Here is a 26,099-nt window from a genome sequence, read left to right as displayed (position 1 = left end):
ACGCTGTCCTGGGTAAGGGGAGGCTGTGGATTTCTTTCTCATCTCAAATGTCAACCCGGAAGTTCTCCCCGCCCCAGCCCACTCCCTCCCCGCAGGTGCACCAGCTGCTCCTCTCCCTGAGCCCCAGGCCTGCTGGCTCACCCACGTGGCCAGCCTTCAGTGCTGTTCTACTAATTTCTCACCTTTCCTGTTTCTCCACCGGACTGTAAGCTTCCAAGACAAGAGCTATCTACAGCTTGTCATGCGTATAATCCCGGATCCAGCACAGTGGCCTAGTACATCATACACACTCAATAAATAATGATTACATCACAGGAATGACTAACAATGATACCTGATATTTACTGAAAGCATACTTATAGGCTAGGCACCACGCTAACCAAATTATGCCCATTACTTCATGGAACTCTCGAGAAAACTCTGCGGAGAGTGTGCGATTATAATTTCCATTTTCCAAGTGAGGAAAGCTAGGCTGAGAGGATGAAGTAATTTGGCAAAGTGACCTTCCACGTGGCAGCGCTGGGATCCGCATCAGGGCAGTCTGGGTTCACGGTCGGTGCTCATGACCTCAACGACCACACGGCATGAGTGAGTGACTGATGTGCAGGAACAGAGAAACATGGAAGGGTTATCCATCTAAACCCCATTCATTGGACAGGTAAACTAAGGCAGAAACTGAAACAAAAGAAACCGCTGCTGGGCAGGGGCGCACACTAACAGGCATCACCATCTTTGGAAAGAGTAGTTCCATCTAAATGGCCCGGTGGCCCCAGCACCTGCCGCATCTCGGAATGACAGTGCACACACATGGCGTTGGGGGGGAGGGAGGGGGCAGGGCCTCTGGAACCCTCCCCACATCACTCCTTTCTTATGGGAATAATTTGGGCTTTAAAAAAATGGAGATTAACATTTATTTCTGCATATAAAGTTAGGGTGACTATCTCTCTGATGTTTAGTAGGAAATACCTATTGCTAAGACGGACCGTTTTTATTAGCAATTCCGTTTTTATTCACTGCGATGGCAGTATAATCACCTGTGACTACATAAAAGCAGCATTTCCAAAAAGGCCTGGGTTCCCTGCCATCTGTAATCATTCGGTGAGAAGTAACGGTCGTGCTTTAGCAAGGAGAAGCTAAGGGAGCCCAGGCAGCATTCATCACTCCTCTGATCGACAGCACGGGCACTGGGTGCTTTTCCACAACAGCCTCTCAGTGTGTAACTGGGACTGTGGGGCCCACTCCGGGCACTGTGTGCCACCGCGCCAGCCCTCACTGAACCACAGCACTGCCAGGCCTCACATTCTCAACAGCATGCACCGGCAATGGGCCTCGGAAAGATGCAGGGTTCAGACGAAACCAGGCTGAAGGCCTCGGGGACTTCTGCCAACAGCCCCCGAGTTCCCGCCGCCAAGGCCAGCGCCTGACCACCCACAGGTCCTCCGGAGCCAGCTCCACCTGGCGCCCATCGGTGTCTGTGGTCTAGAACGTTCTCTGCCGCAGACACACATGTGCATGCTGTCCTTCCCTCTAGGGCAGCGTGCACTCCCAGCTCCTGTCCTGCCCGAACGCTTCCGCCAGGCACGGCCCCGCAGACACCCAGGCTCTGGACCCGCAGCCACTGCAGGGGCCGTGACAGAGGCTGCTCAGCGAGCATCGTCTCCGTCCTGATGGGAAAACTCAATGCGGTTCTGTTTTCCTTCCCATAGAGCTTCATCATCTGCCGGAACATAATGCGATCCAAATATCAGCGATCGGCTAATATCGATTTCCGTATCTTCCATAGCACATGTAAAACCAGCAGCTGTAAAAGGTTTCATTTCTAATGATCCAATGGATTGTTTTCTGCTAATGCCAGGAAGAGGTTTTTAATAAATTGCGGTGTTGGATATTCTATGAGATAGCCGCTGGGCCTGAAGGACCCTCACATAGCCAGTCCCCCGGGAGAGGAGCCGCTGACGCTCTGCCTGAGCCTGGACTGTCCACACCTGTGAGGGGCGGTCCTTCCCACAAGAGGGTGCCTGTGTCTCCCCAGCCAGGAGGGCCGTGAGAAGGGATTTATAAAGGGGGTGCCCCTCCGCAGCAGGCTGCCCTGGCCATCCCATGTCTGTGGACCATTCAGCTCAGCCCTCTCTGCTCCCAAACGTGTCCTCTTTGGGGCTCTATATTACGGGGTTCCCCTGTAAAGCGATCCGCTGTCTTCACTGAGGTCGCCAAGGACACGGGAGCCCAGATGCCAGGGCCCACAGAGAGGGTTTCACCAGGTGAGGGGGCGGGGCCTGGCTTCCTGTCTGACCGCTGGCACACCCGAGAGGCAGAAATGCAGGCGGCCCAGCCACAAGGACCGACACCCCCGAAATGCCATGGCGCGCCTCTCACATGAGGGTGCCCGTGGGACTGTGTCTGTTTTCCCACCACAGTGCTCTCCACATGGGTCACAACAGATTTATAAGAAAAGAGCAGATAGCTATGAAAACTATTCTGGTGGAACTAACGCATCCGTATAAATATCTCTTTCATTGGCGTGTGTGTGTGTGTGTGTGTGTGTGTGTGTGTGTGTGTGTCTTTCTCCAATCTTCATTCTGGCTGACGTTTTGGAAATGGAATGTATCGGGACACATTGGTTATTGCGGTCGGTCCGTGCTGTAGATCAGCACACACAGTGGGCTCTGCTCCCAAGCCCCCTGGGGACCCCTGTAGTGAGGCTCCTTGACCTGCACGGTCACCCACACAGACGCTTTGGGACCCGGCTTTTTGAAGACAGGATCACAACGCTTTCTGCGTATGGTTTCCGAGCGTTTGGATGCCCACACTGTGTGCACCTGGCTACACTTTATTTAAAGGAACAACCCAATGCGATGTCACACCACACCCACCTCCTTGTTGATCTCAAGCGTTGTCCTGCTTTTAGTGAGCAGCAGGCAGGATAAATACGACCTTACTACACATGGTCACCACACCTGATGGCGAGCTGTTTGCTAAAGCTCCTACTCTGAGTGATTCAGAACTTGTTTCCTATCTTCTCCCGTGTCCTCCTATCCCCACTGTAACAAAAGCTCCCCCTTAGTCTCTGTGTTTGCTTCTAAAATAATAAAATGTCCTTAAATGTTTCTAAAAGGAACCTTGACATAACAATCATGAAGAATTTAATGTCTTAACAACAATGACCTCATGATCATTTTAGAAAACATGGTTAATGTTAGTTTCATGGCTGTGTACTTCTCCCATGCCTCCCGGTTAAAGGGTTGTGATATGACCAGTACGTTTGTGTCTGTCTTATATCCAGAAATGGTTGAATGGGCCACTCATCTGGAATGTCTCCAAAGCTTTGTTACTCTTCGACATATAATGTGGTTTCACACTCCACAAACATGTAGCTATTTAAATTAAAATATTATAACTTGAACTCAGACCAATAGTCTTAAGTACTTACTTTATAATATCTCCTTCCAGGGCAATCACTCTCTTGATGATCTTCTGTCCTGGGTTTTTAGGGGACCTAGAATAAGATAAGGTTACAATCAGTTATGGCTCTGTTGTTTTAAGTACACAAAAAGACATTCAACCACGACATGAGCTACATTAAAGGCATTACAGAATCCTGAATCATGAATCCATGACCTTGATCCTACTTAGGCCCCAAGTGAGTCTAAGTGATTCTCTGGAGGGGAAGTCATGCTGAAATTTCACCAAAATTAAATGAAAAGAGGGTTAAAGCATTTCATTACGAAAGCTAAGCTCCTGAAGGAAAGGAGACTCATGCATAAAAAAAATATATGATCAGACATTTCTGTATTTAAATTTCTTCATTCCGTTTAAAATTAACAGAGGAGTTTGATTTAAATCCTCAAGAAAACATGGAGGATGGGAGGTATTTTTTGAGAAAAGTAAGGAATTAGGAAATTCTCTTAAACTATATTTAGGTTGAGGCACTTAAAGATTATGTCATTCAGAGTGCTAAAACAAGGCTACTGACAGTTCAAAGAAATGGCTAGGTTCTGATACACTTAACACAGACATCATTTATTTAAGCTGTGACCAATAGCTTATGGTAAATAATTACTTGAAGTAACAGCCTTTATCGAAATGAAAATCCCTCCTTCTCTCCCTGCCTGCTTCCCTCTCTCCCCTCCCCTTCCCTCTATCTATGGTAGCTCTCATTCTGGGGGAAGCTGTGCCCAGCAGCCCTTCCCAAGGGCATAAGTGAGGTCTGCTGACCATCCCTCAACCCCAGTCAAGCTCTTAGGGTGCAGCTCTGGCTACAGCCTCACTGCCACCTGATGAGAGACCCTGAGCCCCCGTTCAACTGGGTCTGGCCTTCTCACCTCCCGGGGAGGGGCGAGGCCTGAACTAATGACTGCGTTCTCCCACCCAATGTTGGCGCGATATTGATGTTCCTGAGGAAAAGTGTGAGCCCCTCGGCGTGGCTCAGTGGTTGAGTGTGGACCTATGAACCAGGAGGTTAGGGTTTGATTCCCGGTCCGGACACATGCCCGGGGTACAGGCTTGATCCCTAGTAGGGAGCTTACAGGAGGCAGCCAATCAATGATTCTCTCTCATCATTGATGTTTCTATCTTGCTCTCTTTCCCTCTCCCCTCCTCTCTGTATTCAATAAGAATATATTTAAAAGCATATATAATGTGTGAGATAAGGTTTATTTTAAGCTGCTAGAAGTTGGCGGGATCATTTGTTACATTACAATGGGTAACTCAATCTTAATACCCATTTCCTACCAATAAGATTTAAAGCTTCTTGACTGGATGGACCTGTTTCATGTAAATGATCATTTAATATGCATTTGAAAAATCAGGCATAGATTAAAAATGTTTTCAACCCAGCCAATATGGCTCCGTGGTGGAGCATCTGCCCATGAACCAAGAGGTTGCCAGTGGCTGATTCCTGGTCAGGGCACATGCATGGGTTTCAGGCTTGATCCCCAGTGTGGGACGGTGGAGGAGGCAGCTCATCAGTGTTTCTCTCTCTCTGTCCCTCTCCCTTCAGGACACACACACAAAAAAAAATTAATAAAAACGTATTTTTAAAAATAAACTAGTGTGGCTCAATGGATAGAGCATCAGCCTGTAGACGGAAGGGTCTCAGGTTCGATTCCCAGTCAAGGGCATGTATCTTGGTGGAGGGTACATCCCCAGTGGGAGGCGTGCAGGAGGCAGCTGATAGATGTTTCTCTCTCATCGATGTTTCTGACTCTCTATCCCTCTCCCTTCCTCTCTGTAAAAAAAATCAATAAAATATATTTAATAAATAAATAAAATAAAAATTTTTTCCGTTCAAGTGTCATTTGAATTGAATTAAATATTTTTAAAAGGGTAAATGCACAAAAACTAAAACGATTAAATATATTCAAACTATAATACTTCCTCACAGGAAACAAGAAGTGTCAATAAGAGTAATGTTTTACATTATATCTTCGGGAGAAAATGAAGTCGCCTCAACCATTTGCATCGACTCGTGACGATTAGTCTCACAATTTTTCACTACATTTATTTTTTACTTTAAAATCAAATTTGATCAGAGTGTTGGACTGAATTATCCTCCTCACTAAATTGACTACACATCATATTCCTATACATTTAATGTCATTTATTACAGTTAGAGTGAGGGCACACCCGGATGATAGAATTCATGTTCTCTGAACTGGGCTATTTTTAGTAAGTTCCTCTCCTATGTGTCTCTGTAGAAAACCAGAAACCAGACATTCAACCTCAGTGATCACCAAAGAATTCATATGAAAACAATGGAGTGCCATTTTCCTATTATATTGACAAAGAAATAATAACAATAATAATAATAAGTTTGTTGTTGAGGGTTTAGGGATGTGGCTAATATGAAGTATGTGGTGCCTAAATGCCTTTCTGTAAATATGTCAAGATTTTATATTCTTTTTAACATAACAATTACACTTTTTGGGATTTATCCAAATGAAATGTTTATGAGCTTATACATAATTTCACCTACGTGGATGTCATCTGTTCTAAAAAAAATAAATAAAATAATAATTCAACAAGAATAGCTTGGTTAACTAAATTATAGTCCATCCACATAAAATTTCCAAGTCATTAAAAATGATGTTATAAAAATGTTCATGATGTGGAAAAATCAACTGTAGATCGAAAATGCAAGTGAGATTATATTGATGTGTACCACAACTTCACCTCTGACATTAGAGAGAATGTAAGTGCAGTTGCATTGGGAAAAATCAGGAAGGTTCTAGAACAAAAGGAAGGGGGTGCTAAAAGGGGGCTGCCTGAGTTTGGGTTCAGTCCTGCCTGGGGAGCCCCTTAGTGGGTGACAACTGTTGGTGTCATGTGACATTACCTGAGAAGGAACCTTCCAGGGAGGGTTAATGACCGAGTTCCCCACCCAATGTTGTCACGATATTGATGTTCATGAAACCACAGGAAAAGCAAGCCTTATTGGCATAAAACAATATTCTATGCCAACAGTCTTTAAGCTTTAGAGACTTGAAAACTAGTTTAGATTTCTAAATTAATCTATATTTTAAGATCGTGAAGAAACAAAATAGAATATGCAAAGCAAGCTATCTGTATAATTAAAGTCTTAGGAATTACTACTTAGATATATCTATAAATTTTAATGTAATATTAAACTCGGATCTAATCAAATGATTCAAAATGAAAAGACGCTATTACTAACATTAATCCCATTACTGCTCAAAAGTCGGTGTTTTCATCTTTAGGCTACGGGATGCGGTGCTCTGAAATCCATCCGAAGCAGTGACTGGGAAATCGTTGCAGGTTTACACTGGGAAAGTCCTGGCCACTTGCAGATCTCCCAGGGCATGAAGAATAGCAAGTGAGAGATTTCGCCTTACTACAGGGACATAGCGCATCCCTGCCCCGTAACACCGACATTTACATTTACATTTGTCATTTTAGTGTTTCCGGAGTGAGCACTGTTTCACGGTATTTATTTCTGGAGCCTGGGTTTTAATTGTTCTGTTTCCTGCTGATGATTTAATTAGGCGCCAGCTCCAGGAGGCTTGGACAGAGGCCTGGGGTGGTCTCCGCATGGCAGGACTCAGTCGATCTGTCAGAATTTCTCTCTAATGAGCGTGGTTGTGGGGAGGGAACAGTCCAGCATAGGTGTAAGATTTATGACACTTAATGTTCATTTTAGAAAATATATTTTTATTGAGTTCAGAGAGGAAGGTAGAGGGAGAGAGATGGAAACATCAAAAGTGAGAGAGAATCATTGACCAGCTGCTTCCTGCACGCCCCCTATGGGGGACCAAGCCCAAAACCCAGGCACGTGTCCTGACCTGGAATTGAACTGTCACCTCCTGTTTCATAGGTAGACTCTCAACCGCTGAGCCACACCAGCCTGGCAGTATTCTCCTTAAATTTCACTCCCTTTCTTGATGGAAATGTTGCCATTTTCACCCTGTGACAGGCCCACTAGTCATGTCTTTGATCTCAATGATCGCTCTAGGTGAAATCCCACACGGAAACCACCATCATTTCTCTAAAGTGCTGCCTCTCCAGCGAACATTGACAACGGACGTTAGAAGTGCAATACGGCTCGTTCTGCTCTAACCCATTGTGCTGATTAGATTGGAAAGCTCAGAACCTGTGTTTTGCGGGAGAGTTCTTCGGCCCAACAACTACACACAACTGGCTCCTTGAAAATGTCAACTTGCTATCCCCAATAGTTGACCAAATAGTCTTCGAACATTCTCTTCAGAAAAACAAAACAAAACATGAGGCTGGGTGTGCCGCGCCAGCACGGCCCAGGGTGACCCTGAGTGGGGGCGGCTGAAAGGCTTAGAGAAGACGGACAAGAGAATGAAAGCTGGGTCCCAGTGGGATGCTGCTTCTCTGAGAGAGCGCCATGGACTACAAGCCATGTCTTTACAGCAGATGCCCTGAGGCAAAGGAAGGGCGTGGTCAAGATGTTTACAATATTCTCATGGGTTTCAATCCCACTCAACTGCATGCACCTGATCAAGCTTTGTTTACTTGCAACCTCTATCACTCAGGCACGTGGGGCCACGTGTTTGGACCTTAGGTTCACGCTTCCATCTACAGCTGAGGGCTATCATTGTGCGGGGAGGCTCTGCCCGCCAAGCTGGGACTTGCACGTGGCCAGAAGAAGACTGTGCCCTCTCCTCAGTCCGGAGGCTTGAACCTGTCCAAACGCTGTGGCCGCTCCCCACAGCTGGGGATTTGCAATCCACCTGCCACGGCTCCCCTCTGAGAACGGCGTCTCACCTACTCAGCTTGAGTGCCATGTCCATAGCAGCTGCTAAGTCATGGAAACCTTCCCCACGCTTTCCATCCTCTGTAGTTCATACTGAAGCACATGCTGTCATGATCATTGATCAACACTTCCAACCAAAAACACAAAGAAGAAATGACATGTCTGACTCCTGTTCTTGAAGGTACCATTTATCTCTAAGTCTCCCCGCAGGCCCTTCCTGCCCGAGTACCTGGCATCACCGCGTGGGGACAACACTACATCTGGTGAGCGAGAAGGGCTCACCGTTAGGCAGGGTTGATGAACGCCTTTAGTGAAAGGAGAGAGTTGAGAATGGCCAAACGAATGGGTGAGGAGCCACAAAGAATGACAAGGTCGAAAAGGGACTTGGGGGCAGCAGCAGGGAGATGGGGGAACGTGCCCAGGGATGGACAGAAGTCACCTGAGTCGGGTAAAGCAAGTCACAGAGGGACAGAGCCGGCAGAGAGGGAAACACAGCAATGAGGCAGAAGACACTGAGGCGCCATGGATTCACCGGGAGCACAGAACCAGGGCTCCGCCTGGAGACCAGCCCCTCACAGGGGCTGGATTTGAGTTCTGCTGGCCCCTCAGAGCCCGAGGCAGAGAGAGCTGGTGGTGCCGCGGTGCCTCACCCCCTGGGGCTGTCCTTTTCCTGTGAGGTTGTCTGGGAAAGTCTAACTCTTCACAAGGAGATTCCGAGGCCAGCTCTCCCCGGCCACAGGGTTCTGGACAGAGAACCCAGAGAAACCCTCCCCCAAACCCCAGCCTGTCCCCACCGGAAGCAGCCTCTCACCAGGCTCTGTCCCGCCTGTGTTCAGCCAGTTGGCCAGCCTGCAGTATGTGAGAATCCCGTGTGCCAGACCCTGTCTTCTTCCTATCATCGTTCTTTAGTATGTACACACACATACACACACATATGTACACACACTCTCTCACACACACACACACACACACACACACACACACACACACACACGGTACACACTTTTCCTCGCCCTTACCATTTCATTGCAAGTAATCAGGAACCCACTGAAGGAGGCACATGGCATCTGCCCACGTGGGTCGCGCCCCACAGGAAGTCACCCTGATGCTGGTGGGGAGACGGGGATGAGTAAGAAGGTGCCTGGCTTGGGAGCACCCCTCTTCTCACTCTGCGCGCACCCTGAGGGATGCTAATCACCGCAGCCCTAGGCCAGGCGCGGTCCCTTTCACCAGCTCAGAAGCCACCGAGGCTCAGAGGTGATCGGGGGCTCTCCTCATGCCCAGAGCAGCAGGGAGGGCTCACGGAGCCAACAGGAGAGAGAACCCTCATCCTTGTGTGCACAAAACCTCCCCGGGGAGGGGGCTCCGTAAGGGAGGGGGCTCCGCAATGAGCGGCTCCCAGACACGGGTCTCACCGTGCCGATCTGCAGACACCCCCAGGGGCACAGCAAGGCCGAGCGCAACCAAGGAGCACAGCTCCCACGGGCCTCGCAGGCCGTGGACTAAATGCACAGAGGAGGCGGCTTAGAGGCAATAAAAGCAGAGTCTGAGGAACACGCCCACTGCCCGCCGTTCTTCACGGGAAAGGTGGAAACCTCCATTCACCTCCCTGCAGCACCCCCGCCTGGCCGAGAGACGCGCACACACCTCTGTGAGGCCGAAGATCTCCGATGCTGTCACACTGGCACATGGCGGTCTCTGGGCGATGGGGCGATGTTTGCATCAGCCAGGCCCAGGAATGCGTTGAGTTATACAACATTATTCAATGGGTGTTGGGTTTTTAAAGAACCTAAGCCTAATTCCCTAAAATAAAACACCTTTCTTCGAAAAGATATAATCACTGAAATACATCTCACAGACATCCTCTGATATGGCCTCATTTAAAACCTGTCGCCCAGCCCGGCCGGTGTGGCTCAGTGGTTGAGCGTTGACCTATGAACCAGGAGGACATGGTTCAATTCCCAGTCCGGGCACATACCGGGGCTGTGGGCTGGATCCCAGTGGGGTGCATGTAGGAGGCAGCTGATCAATGATTCTCTCTCATTATTGATGTTTCTATCTCCCCCTCCCTTCCTCTCTGAAATCAATAAAAATATATTTTTTAAAACCTGTCATCCCAGAGCCTTGCTGAGGCAAACCCTGTCCCTCCCACCTTTCCTCACTTCTTTCCACAGCCATCTGCTTGCTTGGCCGGTCCAGTACGATGTCCGTTCCCCCCAGCTGGCCACTGGCACACCGCCACCCCTGTCCAATTCTCTATAGCACAATCCAGGACCTATCCCTGGTCTTTACCAATTCTTCTATCCAAAAACTTTCTCGGAGACCGCCCTCTGTATATTTTGGACAGTTATGCTTCTCAAATACCATCTTTCAATGAGAACAGATGCCTTCTTTGCTTTTGGCCCTCTGTTTTCAACACAGTCATTTCCCGCTGCATTGTTTTGTGTTAGACCAGTGGTTCTCAACCTTTCTAATGCTGCGACCCTTTAATACAGTTCCTCGTGTTGTGGTGACACTCAACCATAAAATTATTTCCGTTGCTACTTCATACCTGTAATTTTGCTACTGTTATGAATCATAGGAAGAAAACTTCCTGAGCATCCCATCTTTTACAGTTACAATACCCTAAGTGCTTATAATTCCAGGCTTTAGAGATTTAACTGCAATGTTCAGAGGAGCCCTATGAGCAAGAATTAGCTAATTCAAGTATTTCTGGAAAAGTTATACCTCCTTTTGATGAACATTTAATACTCAAAAGTCTACCTACTCATTGCTACGCTAATCTAATCAGATAATCAATATCCTACTGTAGAATTATTGCACAAGGAAAGGCCAGGGCATGGAGCACAGAACAGTAAGGCGAGTGACTACTCTTGAATCTCTTCAAACACCTTTCAAACTCCGCCAGCACCCTCTAAATTAAAAGCGTGTTTTAATTAGTTCCCCAGGATCCATTCTCATCACCGCCCAGGCAAAGACTCAGCTGTTTGGGATGCAGACCGAATCACTGCTGTGGCCATGTGTACTTGACCTCCTCCTGTTAACAAAGACACTCCATTAATTATTTGCTGTTTTGAATGGCTATTTCGTTTCGCCTCCGCCTTCCTTCAAGTGCTGAAAGGCTCAACCACTTGATCACCTTCACCTTAGCTCTGGAGAATGCCGAGTTTCTCGGTGCCACATGCATAACCATCTGGATCCAGAAAGCTACTTTCCAGGACCTGACGCTGGAGTCAGCTGTAGCGGCGCATGGACCCGGTGCCCTGGCACCTTCCAGGTGAGCCTCTTCACTTCCGGCGGCTTCCTGTGGGAAGTGTATTTATAGACTATTCCTGTCTCCACAAGGAGACATACGTGTGAGAGCAGTGAGTGCCTTAACCTTCTCATTGCACGCAGTCCTGTTTCAGTCACAGGTGCTTAAACAACTAATGGGTATTTAATGATCATTAGATCATGAGAAACATACCAATATATCGAAACAAGGTAGCTCACATATGAGCCTAACCAGTGGTCAAGAACAATAGGCGGTTAGGGGCATGAGTGGGAGAGGGGGGGTGGAGGACAAATATGTAATACCTTAATCAATAAAGAAATTAATTTTTAAAAAATTGAAAGGGAGCCCAACCCATGTTGCTCAATGGATTGAGTATCATCCCACGCACTAACAGGTCACCGGTTTGATTCCGGGTCAGGGCACATGCCTGGGTTGCAGGCTCAATCTCCAGTAGGGGATGTGCAGGAGGCAAACAATCGATGTTTCTATCTCTCCCTTCTCCTTTCTCTCTAAAAAAAAAACTAAAATAAAATAATAAAAATAATAAAAAAAGAAGAATCATAGGCTATTTGTCCTTCTGTGTCCAGCCTATTTCACTTAGCGTGATGTCCTCAAGGTTATCCCACGGTGTTGCACGAGTCTGAGTTCCATTCCTTAATTCTCTTCTTCATGACTGATATTAGTCATTGTTTCTTGAATATCCAAAATGGTGTATCAGCCTGGTAGCAATTGCTTGGTATAATTTCTTAGACTCTAATTTAAAAACATCAATGGAAACTTTGAAAAAACACATAACTCCTCAATTCTTTCCACAAGAATGTCCTTGAAAACAAGCACAGCCAGAAATCCAAAGCCTTAGAGAAGCTCAGCATGAGCCCCTGGAGAGCTGACCAGTGAGACATCTGCTCATCCTTCAGTCTCACATCCATTGTTTCAGTGTTTTCTCCTTAGCATCACCGCTATGCCACTTATTAGTGCATTTTCTAGGCGTGTGTGCTGAGTATTTTAAAATCCTCACACTAATGTAATTGGGGCATTTTAAATATTTTAAAAGAGTAAAATATTGGATATATTTTATAAAATAAAGGTATACCGTAGACAAATTAATATTTTCCCCAAAACACAAATCAAATTGTTAGAACTGAGACCAGCACTGGGGGTATCAGATGCTCCATCTATTACTCAGAAACTGTATTATAATTCCTCATGGTGGCCATTATTATTTGCAGTGGGATTCAGTTAAAAACCAAAATGTGTAAGTAACACCAAAGAGAAATTAATGGTGGCACCCTAGAACTATTTTTATCCTTTCTAAAACGTTGTTTATCCATGGTAAATTTTGATACGAGATAAACAAATCTCATTATTATCAACAGAAATACACCCTATTTAAAATAAGGTTATTGTAAACACTGAATAGTCAATATATTCATGTGAGAAAGAAGAAAATTATTTAATCCCAGTTTGAATAGATTAACATTTGATATAAAGCCCACATAGAACACTCCTGACTCTTTGATGTTAAAATTCCTTGACAGGTCTAAAAAATAGCAAAAACACAAAGCCCTCTGTTAAAAAAAGAAAAAGCCAAAATTTTGCTAAATCCAAGACATTTTCTTTTAACCTTTGTGTGACTTTGCAAAAAATAATTAGAAATATATAAATATAATTTTTAAATGTTAATTCTTAATAGCAATTTAAATTAATAATTAATGAAAAGGTCCTTAGAGGAATTTAAGGAAGTTTGCTGCTATTTATAATTTTTTAAATTAAATGTATGGGGATGACATTGGTTAATTGAATTAGTATATGGGCTTTGAGTGTACAAATCTATGATACATCATCTGTATATTCCATGGTGTGCTTACCATCCAAAGTCAAATCTCCTCCCACTATTACTGATATTTTGAACGTCAATATTTGGCGTTACACTTAACATGGTCATGAGTTGGGTCAACCATTTGGTCTGAGTTTCATAACAGGCACAGACACAGGTATAATATGAATATCCATATCCATCCGCAGAGCATATGCTAATTTCTCCACAGCACATGGATCTCGCTGTCTGCCTATCACTGCACATGTCTCCAAAGACTTCCCTACTGCTTTGGGCTTCTTACTATTTGTGTTATTTTTGTTTTGTTTTTTTCTTTTTCAAAATCACCCTTGTTCTCATCATCCACAAATAACTTCTAGGAACATTTTGGTAATTACCTTTTCTTCTTTTTAAAAATCTCTACACATACTTTTTTTTTTTTAATGAAATAGTATACAATGTTTTCTAATCTGCTTTTCTCAAAATTTAATAATTTGTTAAAGCAATTTTTTTTCTCCAGTTCTTAACTCCTCCAAGAATGAGAAGTTGCAGGTAAACTAACATAAATTACAAGTGAAAGATTTGTGCTTATCTCATTAATTCTATCAATACTGGTGGTCAATGAGATACTAACCCAAATTAGGGCTTTGAGAGAATTGAATTATTGGGTTTGGCAGCAGTCTCACTGTTAAAATTATGTGGGTAATTAACAATTCTTGCCTACAGTTCCGTCTATATTTGGCAAATCAAACCAATTGGTCATGCCTCAGACACCCCTGGGGAAAACCTTGCTAGGCTTACTATGAAGATAGAGCCTGCCAAAATCAACAATTATAACCACTCTTCCGGGCACCTCAGAATGTTTACAGTAAACACTGAGGCTTTTCTTACTATCTTTCCACTAACTTTTAGCCCCACATCTGGTCCTCTGCCCCTTAGGCCACTTCCCTCGCGTCTGCTCTGCGGAGACAGGCACCACCCAGAAAGCACCGCCGCTCTCATGAAGGGGCATCGCAGCCACTGTGCTCACTGTCTGCAGGAAAAGCACCTTCTCTTGTTTCTCGGAAAAAGAAATGGGCAACTACGTAAACACAGAAGAATTAATTAAAGAACAGATGGAGGGGCGGTTAGGTCAAACACACGTGACAAGATCTTTTCCAAAGACTTTTTCCCCCCAAGAACTTGTATGCATACATGTATAGCTCATGGACCCAGACAATGGGGTAGTGAAGGCCTGGGGCAGGAAGGTGGGGGCGGGCTAGAGGAGGTCAATGGTGGGAAGGAGGAGACACATGTAATACTTTCAACAATAAAGATTTTTTTTTTAAAATCAAAGGCATTTTTAAGGTCCCCGTGAGGATCGGTCGTGGACCACCTTGCACAGTTGCTAATACCTGCATCTGACTTCTGGTTCTACAGAAAACCTGAGCCAACACGGTGGCTCTCCCTGTGCATTTGCCACGGTTTTGAAAATAACACAGATCCATCGAAGCTATTTCCTCCCAAAGGTAGACCCCAATGTGTCACTGAGGCAAAGGAACAAAACAGAACCAGGTACACATCTCCAGGAAGAAGCCACGGATGGGGAACTCCCTAACCGGGTGGCATGCTAGCCTAGCCCTCAGTGGATCGCGAGTTACTCAAAGTCAAGTACTTTCAGCTGAGTTCTGACTGCATGCGCGCTTATGTAAAGGGGAGGGAGACACAGAACATCACAATTTGCACCTCAGTCGCCCGCCTCAGTAGACAATCCTGGGGCAGCATAGACAGGAAGATCTAGCCACTCTCTGATCCCTGGAGGGGGTCCCCTAGGGTCAAAACTGAAACAAATCTGTGGGCTCCATGGCAGAGCTAACACGTCGGGGTCCATGAACTATGGAAAAGGGGCTGCTGTGACTGGGCAGGTCTGCTCTGTGACCAAGAATGTGCAGGAGAAAGACACAGTTTAGGATTTTTGCAATTTAAGTCTTTTGTAGAAATTGTAGTTTTTCTCACCCAATTTGAAAAGTCATATAATAGAACCAGTAACCAGGATCCCGTAATCCCCCAAAATAAATATCCACAGGTTAAAAGTCATCAACTATAACTTTATACCATCCCCCCCCTCCATTTAGGACCATATCTTTAAAGTTATTCTTATCATCATTAAACATCACATATTCATAATTTTTATTCTATTTAGAAGCATGCAATTATGAGTCAATAAATCTGTGTTGAAGTGAAAACATCTGATGAATTCCACATGAATACTTTTGTTTTATTTTAAAACATAAATAAATTGACCAATTCTGCCATCAAAGAAGTTTTTGGCAGTTATTTCACCTGAAACAAACAAACAAACAAAAACACAACTAAATCCCGAGAGAACTTGAGGAAGCAAATTCCTTTATCCTGGATTTCAAGGAAGCCTAAGAGCCTCATTGTCAAGATAAACACACATCAACCAATCTTTGACCTTCTTTCTAAAAAGGATGGTTGATGCCATCTTTTCTAATTGAATTTGCTGGGTGGCATTGGTTATGCTGAATGAAATAAGCCACTCCGAGAAAAACAAGTGCCACTGACTTCACTCCCATGTAGAATCCATTCGACAAAATAAACTGACAGACAAAATAGAAACAAACTCATAGACAGGGAACAGACCGACAGCCGTCGGAGCAGAGAGGGACTGCAGGGCTTTGGGAAGAGGTGAAGAGATTAAGAAAAAAAGAAAAAAACTCATAGCAGCATGGCTGATATAGTCTTACTGCTGTGAATCTGGCAGATTGATAATAAACATGACTTTATTTGCAATAAACTTAAAAATCTTCTCAAAGTTGATTTCAGAAATTGCTGCCTCCACATACTGTTCCCCTTCCCATCTTCATCCAGAAATTTAATCACCAGTATCCAGAGGTGCGAAGCCTCCCCCAAAGTCAGTAAGGAAGGCTCTGGATGGCGACCGCTGCCATCTCGCTTAGTCCTCAGGCGTAATTAGCATTTATTGGATTCCACCTGTTGCTCAAATTGTATAAAGAACCAGAGGCGAAGTTCAACGCGTTTAAGGAGGGTTTTGATAAAGCCCTGACCCATCGGCAGGGAGGCAGGCTGTCAAGCCGCCGAGGACAGGAGTGGATTCTGGTTGGGCGTCCGTCCTCCAGGTCTGCGCACATCCAGGCGGCACCCAGGGGACAATGGAAGGTGCTGCTCCTCCCGGTTGTTCAGTTCATCAGGAAGACTTCAGTATTTAAACTTTGTAGTGTTTTTTTTCTTCTTTGTCTTTTCTTTTCTTTACTGATTACGGTATTACATATGTGTCCTTATCTCCCCTTTACCCCCCACCTCGCTCATGCCCTCACCCCCCTGGTATCCGTGTTCATTGGTTAGGCTTATATGCATGCATACAAGTCCTTCGGTTGATCTCTTCCCTCTTATCCCCGCCCTCCCCTACCTTCCCTCTGAGGTTTGACAGTCTGACCGATGCTCCTATATCTCTGGATCTGTTTTTGTTCATCAGTTTAAGTTGTTATAATTCATAAATAAGTGAAATCATGTCATGTTTATATTTCTTTAACTGGCTTATTTTGCTTAGTATAATGCTCTCCAGGTCCATCCATGCTGTTGCAAATGGTAGAGTTCCTTCCTTTTTATAGCAGCGTAGTATTCCATGGTGTAGATGTACCATGGTTTTTTAATCCACTCATCTGCTGATGGGCACTTAGGCTGTTTCCAGATCCTAGCTATTGTAAATTGTGCTGCTATGAACATAAGGGTGCATGTATCCTTTCTGATTGGTGTTTCTAGTTTCTTGGGATATATTCCTAGAAGTGGGATCACTGGGTCGAATGGGAGTTTCATTTTCAGTTTTTTGAGGAAACTCCATACTCTTCTCCACAGTGGCTGCACCAGTCTGCATTCCCACCAGCAGTGCACGGGGGTTTCTTTTCCTCCGCATCCTCGCCAGCACTTGCTGTTTTGTTGATTTGTTGATGATTGCCATTCTGACAGGTGTAAAGTGGTACCTCATGTTGTTTTGATTTACATCTCTCAGATGATTAGTGACTTTGAGCATGTTTTCTTATGTCTCTTGGCCTTCCTTATGTCCTCTTTTGTAGTGTTTTTTAAAATATATTTTTGTTGATTTCAGGGAGGAAGGGAAAGGAAGAAGGAGACAGAAACATCAATGATAAAAAAGGCCATTGGTCGGCTGCCTCCTACACACCCCACACTGGGGATGGAGCCAGTAACCCGGGCATGTGCCCTAACTGAGAATTGAACTGTGACCTCCTGGTTCATAGGTATATGTTCAACAACTGAGCCACACCAGCCAGGCTATAAATCCCTCTGAAATAGCAAAATAAATAAATAAATAAATAAATAAATAAATAAATAAATAAAACTTAACCCAAATGGCAATAGCAGAGTTAGAGAAATACACATCAAACCAGCGTCAGAAATGTCCCTTTTCAAGATGACTCCATCACTCTTATATCTGCCTCTAGTAAAGGGCAGGTAACAAGCTCAACTGGACAGTGGAAAGATCAGAGGCATTGGGGTCAGACCACCTGGCTTGGATTTTTGCCTCAAAAAGCTTCCTTTTCTCTGCCAATTCCCCCATAGAAGCCGTTATTACCCTGAGGCTGGGTTATCGCATACACCTACCCAACTTCCCCCCGGCTGGGGCTTTCTGCACTTGGCCTGCTGTCCAGACTGGCTTCTAGAGACATCAGCCTGGGACTTTGTTTCCTCTGGGAAACCTTTGTCGGTCTCCAGTCACGTGACACACAGAAAGCTAGACCCAGGAGATGGGACCCGGCGGTCCTGGGTGATTCACTCCTAATGACGGCACATTCCTGCCAAGAACGAACCTGTTCAGTCGTGCCACCTTCCCAACAGCATATCTCTGTGCGCTTTCCTGTTTCTCTCTTGGAAAAGGAAAGCTTGCGCTTTCCATGCAAAAAGATGAAAATGCACGTGTTATAATTAAAAGCAAATTTTAGGAGTGACGGTGGATTAGCACAAACCTGACGACCTGTTTACACAATGCTGGTATTTCAAACCACACCATTTAGGATGGTCCGCACCGAGTCCACGAGAGATTAATGAAGGATAATGCTCCACGCATCGCTTTATGTAAATGGTAAGGCCCCAGCAAAGCCGCTCGGGGATGGAGAGAGGCCAGGCCATTTCCATCACAGGAGCCTCTCAGCATATTAACCACAGAGCGGGGCCAGCCTGACTCCTCAGAAAGCGGCCTGCTCCAAATGTTTACGTGTCACAGGTCAACATTCCACACTGAAAACCACAGAGGTGGCTCGCTGTGCTATTCACAATGTAATTCAGGTTTGCCCTCATCACACCGAACATTCTATAACTGACTGAAGGCAGCACGGCCCGGCTGGTATGGTGTGGCTCCGTGGTTGAGCGTCAATCCATGAACCAAGAGGTCACGGTTCCATTCCCAGTCTGGGCACATGCCCCGCTTGCAGGCTCGATCCTCAGTGGGGGGCGTGCAGGAGGCAGCAATTGATGCTTCTCTCTTATTGATATCTCTCTCTCTCTCTCTCCTTCCCCCTTCCTTTCTCTCTAAAATTCAATGAAAACATATTTTTAAAAAATAAGAAGGTGGCATGGTCCGGTAACAGAAGCAAAGCTGGAAGTTTGCTGAGGAGCATGTTTTTTTAATCTTGTCTGTGTGTCCCTGTCCCTATAGGATCACATTCCCCTTCTCGTGTCGGCCTTTGCGAGTGGAAGCCCAGGTCTGCTGGGTCCTCCTGACCCTCCTGGGATGGGTCCGTTCTTTCCCCAGACACAGACTGAAGCACTAGACTTGCTCAGTTTTTGAAGGGCATTCGGCTCCTAGCGTCTGCTGGTTGCTTAGGGAATACACGGCTCCAAGAGAAACCAGCACAACAGCTTCCTGTCACCTCCGGACAGGGGTGTCTGCACGCACCTGCTAGTGAGCGTGCCTCTCGCAGCAGCACCCTCCCTGTCCCCTTCAGGCTCGCCTGCTGCACTGGCCGGCCGGTCAGTTCCAGCTTTGGGGCATGCTGACCTCCTCTTTGCTCTTCACTCTACTGCCTTCCTGCCATCCTATCCATCAGCCAAGCCTTTCCTTCCACATCCTCTCTTTGATAAAACAGTCACCGTGGCTGAGCTCTCTGCTTTAAAAACAAAACAAAAACTTTTATCAGCCTTAGCTAGATTGGCTCAGTGGATAGAGCTTTGGCCAGAGGCCTGAAGGGTCCCAGGTTCGTTTCTGGTCAAGGGCACACAACTCAGTTGCAGGCTTGATCCCCAGGAGGGGGTGTGCAGGAGGCAGCTGATCAATGATTCTCTTTCGTCATTGATGTTTCTATCTCTCTCCTGTCCTCTCTGAAATCAGTACAAAATATATTTTAAAAAATAAGATTTTGATCACACTTCATATATTTTTCATTACATAAATTACACTATATGATACAGTTATATGTGAATTTATTTTACTTCCCCAAGAGATTGTATGTTGACTGAAGGCAAAGAGGGCTTGTCTTCACCTCGACATTACCTGTGTCCCCTGGCATCATGTATGAGACATGGTAAGCATTAGGTAAATATATACTCATTACATGTTACAGTAGCCTTGGATTTTAGCAACATGCCTACTGAAATGAATATTTCCAGTGGTCTCAGTAACTTAAATATCCAACTATGTCTATCATTGCTGAGTTATTAAAAAACATGCATAATGATTATTCATTGGCTACCCAGGTCAAGCTTCCCAGGCATAAAATATGAAGTCCATAAATATTAAGCAAAGAAGTTTAATGAGAATACATCAATAATGTGATCAGCCCTCAAAAGAAAGATAAATCATAATCACAATCTAGTTTAATTTTCCAAACAGAATTAAAGCCATATTTAAAATTCAAATAAAGATGTATCTTTTTTTTTTTTTTTAACTTCACTGAGTTTCTTAATGTCTTGGCAAAATCTTCATAATATACAGCCGATTCATTAGGAGCTTAATCAGATCACTCAAGCATTTGTTCACATGGAAAGTTCACCCAAATGGATCAAAACTCTTAGCCAATATCTATATCACTCTAATTAAGAATATATTCAGAAGTACCGCCATATTTAATGCTTATTCAAATTGCCAACTTCTTGGCAAATAAATTCATGTTGTTCTTATAGGCCACTGGTCTCAGCCCCTGCAGTTAAAACAACGTGGCTGGGCTCCAATTCCTAATCACTTAGGAGGGAAAAAGATCATTTCTTTCACAAGAATTCCCTGCATCAAAGGGGATACATAATATAGAAAAGAATAACATACGTACACTGACTTGGGGTGGATCATTGTATGGGAGTACTCCAATGACACGGTTCCTTCTTCAGGTCTTCTACTTCCTCATTCAATCCTTTACCGTTCTTGAGATTCTGTCCCTCATGGTATCTATGCCTTACAGGTTTATTTTTGACAATTTTTGTCTCTCTGTCTTCTTTCTTTATTTTCTCCGTGATTTCTAATGTGATTGATTTTACTTTGACAACGATATTTTTATTCTTTAAGAGGGCTCTGTAGTTCTCTAATGCCCCCATCCCCTTTTTTATGAGAGATAGAAACATCAATGAGAGAGAATCACTGATCAGCTGCCTCCTGCACAACTCCTATTGGAGATTGAGCCTGCAACCCAGGCATGTGCCCTGACTGGGTATTGAACCTGTGACCTCCGGGTGCATGGGCCTACACTCCACCAACTGAGCCAATTGGGCTGGGCTCTCCTGCCTCCTGTATCACAGGATCCCTATATCTTACTTTGCGATACAATATGCTCTCAGATCTGTCGGCATGTGTCAGATGAATAAAAAATAAGATCCTCATGTTCCCTGAATTGTCATCTGAGATGAGCTCTCTTCTTTGTTCAGTTATTCTTGTACTTCCTATCGTTGGGTTGGAGAAAGAAGTTGTTGATGCCGGTTTCACTGCTGCGGGATAAGAAGGGCTTTTCCCCCAGTGGCAGTTCTGACGGGGCCATCTGTATGGCGCAGGGAGCCACGGGGGGAGGGACTCCAGGCAAAGGAGTTTGAGTTTGGTCCAATGCAGAAGAGCAGGGAGCCAGGCCCCTGGCAGATTCAATGAACCTTTCATCAGACTCAGTAGGAGGAGCCTGACTGACTGCGCCCTGCAATGTCAATGTTCACTGGGGAGCCTTAGCTCTCCCACGTGCATCCTCTCAACGTCTTCACAGGAGAACCTGCTTCATTCCTGTGCCGCTGCTTTAGCAGACCACTGGCTGAGACTGTTCTGACCACAGAAGCTGGGGAGGAGGCTGGAGGGACTCTCAACAAATCCCCGTTGATAGCTGCTTCCCACCAACACCCCACAGGAACCTTGCTGACCATCAGCCCAGAGTTCCCCTCCTTGGTTAAAGGACCCTCCCTTGTAAAGGTTGCATGAGGGACGGAAAGCAAGCCCAGTATCCCCAGCTGCCTGCCTCTGAGTAATCCTTTATATTTAGCCTCAACTTAGCCATGATAACAGCTCTTGCCTTTACAGATGCAAATTTCAAGGGGTCACTGGGAGACCATAAAACACAAAGGCAATGAGGTGATAATGCATTTGGCTGAAAGTGGCTGTCTCTTTAAAGTACCTTTGATTACAAACCATTTACGTTCTACCAGTTAGTAAGTACTCATTAAAAAACAGATGGGTGACCCCTGTGACACACTCAAAACATGGACCTTCCCCCCAACATCCGGACACCCTCCTGCTTGTTCTGCAAGTGCTCAAAAAAGATCACAAAAGAGCTAAACGGGCCAAAGTCCTGGCAAGTGCACTGAACAAGAACTGCCCTTAGACTAGGGGTGTCGAACTGAATCAGAGAAGGGGCCAAAATCTAAAATCCAGCCTAAATCGCGGGCCGAATGGTTTACTGAACAGTCATAAACTGACAATGTCATAAACTGACAGCGGAGTGCAGTGATGACAGCGCGGTGCGGGCCACATTGCAAGGCCTGGCGGGCTGGATTTGGCCCGCGGGCCTTGTGTTTGACATATGTGCCTTAGACACTTGGTGCAGACAATGACATTCACTGGCCAATCCATGAACCGATGTCACAGCTGGGGGCAATGCATGGCCCTAGCAGGATCAATAAAACATGAATAAACCTCTGCCACAGAATTCCAGTGTAAGGGCTCCAGTTGCACAGAGTTTTGCAAAAGCTCCATTTTTTAGTCTCTGTCGCAGGTGCCAAAACACCTGGTGGTTGTTATTGTGCGAAACATTATTTTGTTCCTATAAAATGAAATAATGTAATGTGTAATTATTTCAAACATCTTTTTAAGCCAATCTTCTATGAGGGCCCCAAAATAATTAAAATCCACTGAAGCATAACTTCAACTTACATACTTTTCATACCTTAGATTATTGTATTCAATCAAGTATGAAAGTGCGATAAAATACAAAACTATTCAATAAATACAGTATGTCCTTAAATAATGCTTTGACAGGTTAGTTTTAGAGATATTAAAGAAAACTTGAAAGGGCAGGTTAAAACCGGCTGCTTTTATATCAGAAAGGAGATCTCTTTTCATTATAACTAAGTATTTGAATAAAGACTATTATGAACTTTGGAAGGTAGTTAATTATATCTCACATGACTCAAAGAAAATTTTATTAGAATCTCACAATTAATAATTTGTCAGAATCCCTCATTATTAAAACGATACGTATGCTAATTGAGTGTCAGTTTAAGTTCAAATATGAACAGTTAACAGTGAGCATTAGTGGCAGACTAAGTTAAAACTGTAATTCCCAATTTATAATGTGCTAAGACTAATTTTTTAAAAAGTTTGTGTGTTTTTTTTAATTGATTTCAGAGAGGAAGAGAGAGAGATAGAAACATTAATGTTGAGAATCATTGACCAGCTGCCTCCTGCACACCCCCCACTGGGGATGGAGCCCAGCAACCCCCTCATGTACCCTGACCAGGAATGAACCGGGATCTCCTGGTTCATAGGTCAATTCTCAACCACTGAGCCACACAGGCCAGGCCATGGGCTGAGACTCTATTGAATGGACCAAACCCAGTTCCTCAGACAGGCCAGTACAACGGAGATAGGGCATCCAGGAATTACAGTGAAACAGAGCACACTGAAACTGAACCCCAGAGCCCACGGACACATAAAACACCCACAAAGCCACGCATAGCTATTGTGTTTTCTCCTTCATTCGGCCAAACGAACCAAGCTTCCTGCTACCCTACGAGCCAAGTACAGGGAATGCAAAGGAAGGGACCCTGTGAGGTCCCAGCAGAATTCTGAACGCACATTTAACAAGCTCAGCACAGAGGAGAAGATGTGGGTAGAGTGCACGTTAGCCCACAGGGCCAGTTCTCAGAGCCAGAGGGAGGGCAGTCTGGGGGTACCCATCAGAGGCATCCGCACCCGGTGAGGCCGCTCAGGAATGGGGAGCAGGGAGCAATGCCAGGAGTCGCCAAATCGCCGGTTTCTGATCACCTGCTCAGCCCAGCTTTTCTTAGCTCTGAGTGGAGACGAGGCGAGACCTGTGGGATACATTCGTTCCGAGAGAGTGCATATATTCCTTACATATTTACTCACTTATCTGACCAAACATCATCAAAATATTGCTTACATAAGGCCAGAAGGCACGCCAAAATCATTTGCTTTTATAAACTACAAAGTACTGTGCAAATAAAAATCAAAATGTCGGTGTTCTTCATTTTGTAAACCTCAGACTACGGTTAGGTACAAATAGCAAAATAAACACCAAGCTTGGTAGAGTAAGGAGAAGATGTTGGCAGAATTCGACGTCATTCTTTGCAGATGAGGCTCTCTTTCCCCTGACCCCACTGGCCACCCCTCTCGTTTTATAATTGGAAATTCTACTTAAAACAGGTGGTCAGGAAAATGTCTAAATACAGCACTTTGTATTTTCTCACCAGCACATGCATCTTAGAAAGAGAGTGATGAGTTGCTGTCAGACATCATGGATTCTCTGAGGGGAAGGCCAAGAGACAGAGAGAGAGACGTGCGGCCAGGACGGCTCCGGAGACCCGGCTCTGGGGGCTGACGGCCCAGGTCTCCAGGCTAGGAATTACCACGTTCTGCCTCGGTGACTGTGGGAGCTGAGCGTCTGTAAAACAGGACATGATTTCCCGAGGTCACGGGGCTGCCACGAGGCTAAAATAACGCTCCTAAAGCACGTACTCAGCCAGGCTGTCCCCGGAGTCCACATCAGATCAGTGTCAGTGAATATGGTGGCTGTTACGGTCTCTGCTTCCACTCCCACCTCCTGGCGAAAGGCGTGTTCTAAGATCTTCTGAGAAACAAACCGTGACCCCCAGAGCAACAGCAAGGCCTTGGCCATGACCCTGACCAGAGCCACAGAGACGCAGAGATCCCCAGTCCCTCAGGAGCGTGTGCTCCGCCCGCTGCTCCCTGACCCTGCGCCTGGCGAGGTTCTCCTCCCAGTTTATCTACAGGGGTGGCTTGTTTCCTTACCTCCCCGCAGCAAGCCCATTAATAAAGCATCTGGCCATGTGGGAATACAAATAAAGTTGGATTTTGAAAATCTCAGGGCACACGTGCAGAGAAAAACAAAAATACCCTCACTTATCAAATCAAAGCTATTAAATCAGGGTGGCTCAATCGAATTCACAGTTCCGGCGGCAATAAGATCCAGTCTATGGCACAGCGGCTAGTCACGAACGACTGGGGAGCCAGCCCTCAGGCGGGTACTTGTGTCATCAGAAGGGGGGGGGGGGGGTGGATTCAATATTTCCCGATTCAGAGAACGTGGGCCAACAGTCCTGTCATGTGACCGTCCCCATCGCGTTTCAGTTTCCTGCTTTCCAGGTTGGTGGTTACACTGGGAGCCCACCTGTGTTATTGTACGTAGGCCAACCCAGAATGGCTGGCAGACGTGCATCCGGTCAAAGTCATCCCATCATTTCACCCCCTCACCTGTGGGCAGAGAAAGGAAACCGACACGGAGCTTCTCGTTAGCAACAGCACCTCTCCTCCCTTTCAGCTCTTGGAAATCAATGAGTTGTTTGTTTGGACTCAAATGTAAAGTGAAGAGAGACCCAAATCACACAGAGAGAACAAACACAGGCACACAGAAGCACGCCGTCCTGAGATCTAGTTTGGGAACCTACTCAAAGCCAACATACACATTGCCCATCCTATATAATAAAAGGCTAATATGCAAACTGTCCCCTCCATGCCCACTGGCTGTACGCTGTGCCAGGTGGACACCAGGGTCAGACCAGTGGGCAAAGGAGCACTGTCAGGGTGAAGGCAGGGGCCTTGGGTTTGGAGGTGAAATTGAAGGAATGGGGTGATAACTGAAGGTCAGGTGTGAGGGAGAGGGTACTGAGGAGCGGTGTCCACATTCCTGGTTTAGTAAAGGCATAAACAGGAGCCATTCACACAGAACAAGAAACAGGGAGAAGGAAGAACAAGCTCTGGGTGTAGGGCACTCATCCCTCCAAACTGCTCCCTCACATTCCAACTCACATAGTACACGCCCTCGGCCAACAAGTGGGGAAAACTCAGTTCAGTAGAAAGTAGCAGCATTGGCCTCTGTAACGGGACATTGTTATAGGGTTAAATCTCCATCAGGGTCATTTTTTCTCCAAGGTTAGCTTCCATCTCAACAGATGAAACCTAACGTAGCCTGCTTACTTCTTTCTTTTTAAATCAATCCATCTGGTTTACTTCCCAGAGTAGTCTGCGAGGAGGGGGAGGGGTGACGCCAGGAAAACCAGACGTACTTCCTGCGTTTCTG

General features: G+C 45.5%; 1 protein-coding gene across 1 annotated transcript in view; it reads right to left on the bottom strand.

The window, feature by feature from the left end:
* IMMP2L (inner mitochondrial membrane peptidase subunit 2) overlaps positions 1 to 26,099 on the bottom strand; it is a 353,997-nt gene that overhangs the window by 120,776 nt on the left and 207,122 nt on the right. Inside the window, exon 5 of the mRNA XM_084897159.1 lies at positions 3,431 to 3,496. Coding sequence (XP_084753285.1) covers positions 3,431 to 3,496 — 66 coding nt within the window. The remainder of the gene's footprint in view (positions 1 to 3,430; positions 3,497 to 26,099) is intronic.

This window comes from Pipistrellus hanaki (genome assembly GCF_964339955.1).
Source record: "Pipistrellus hanaki genome assembly, chromosome: 10".
NCBI lineage: Eukaryota > Metazoa > Chordata > Mammalia > Chiroptera > Vespertilionidae > Pipistrellus > Pipistrellus hanaki.
Note: the sequence above shows the minus strand (reverse complement) of the source record. Positions and strands in the feature narration are given on the sequence as shown.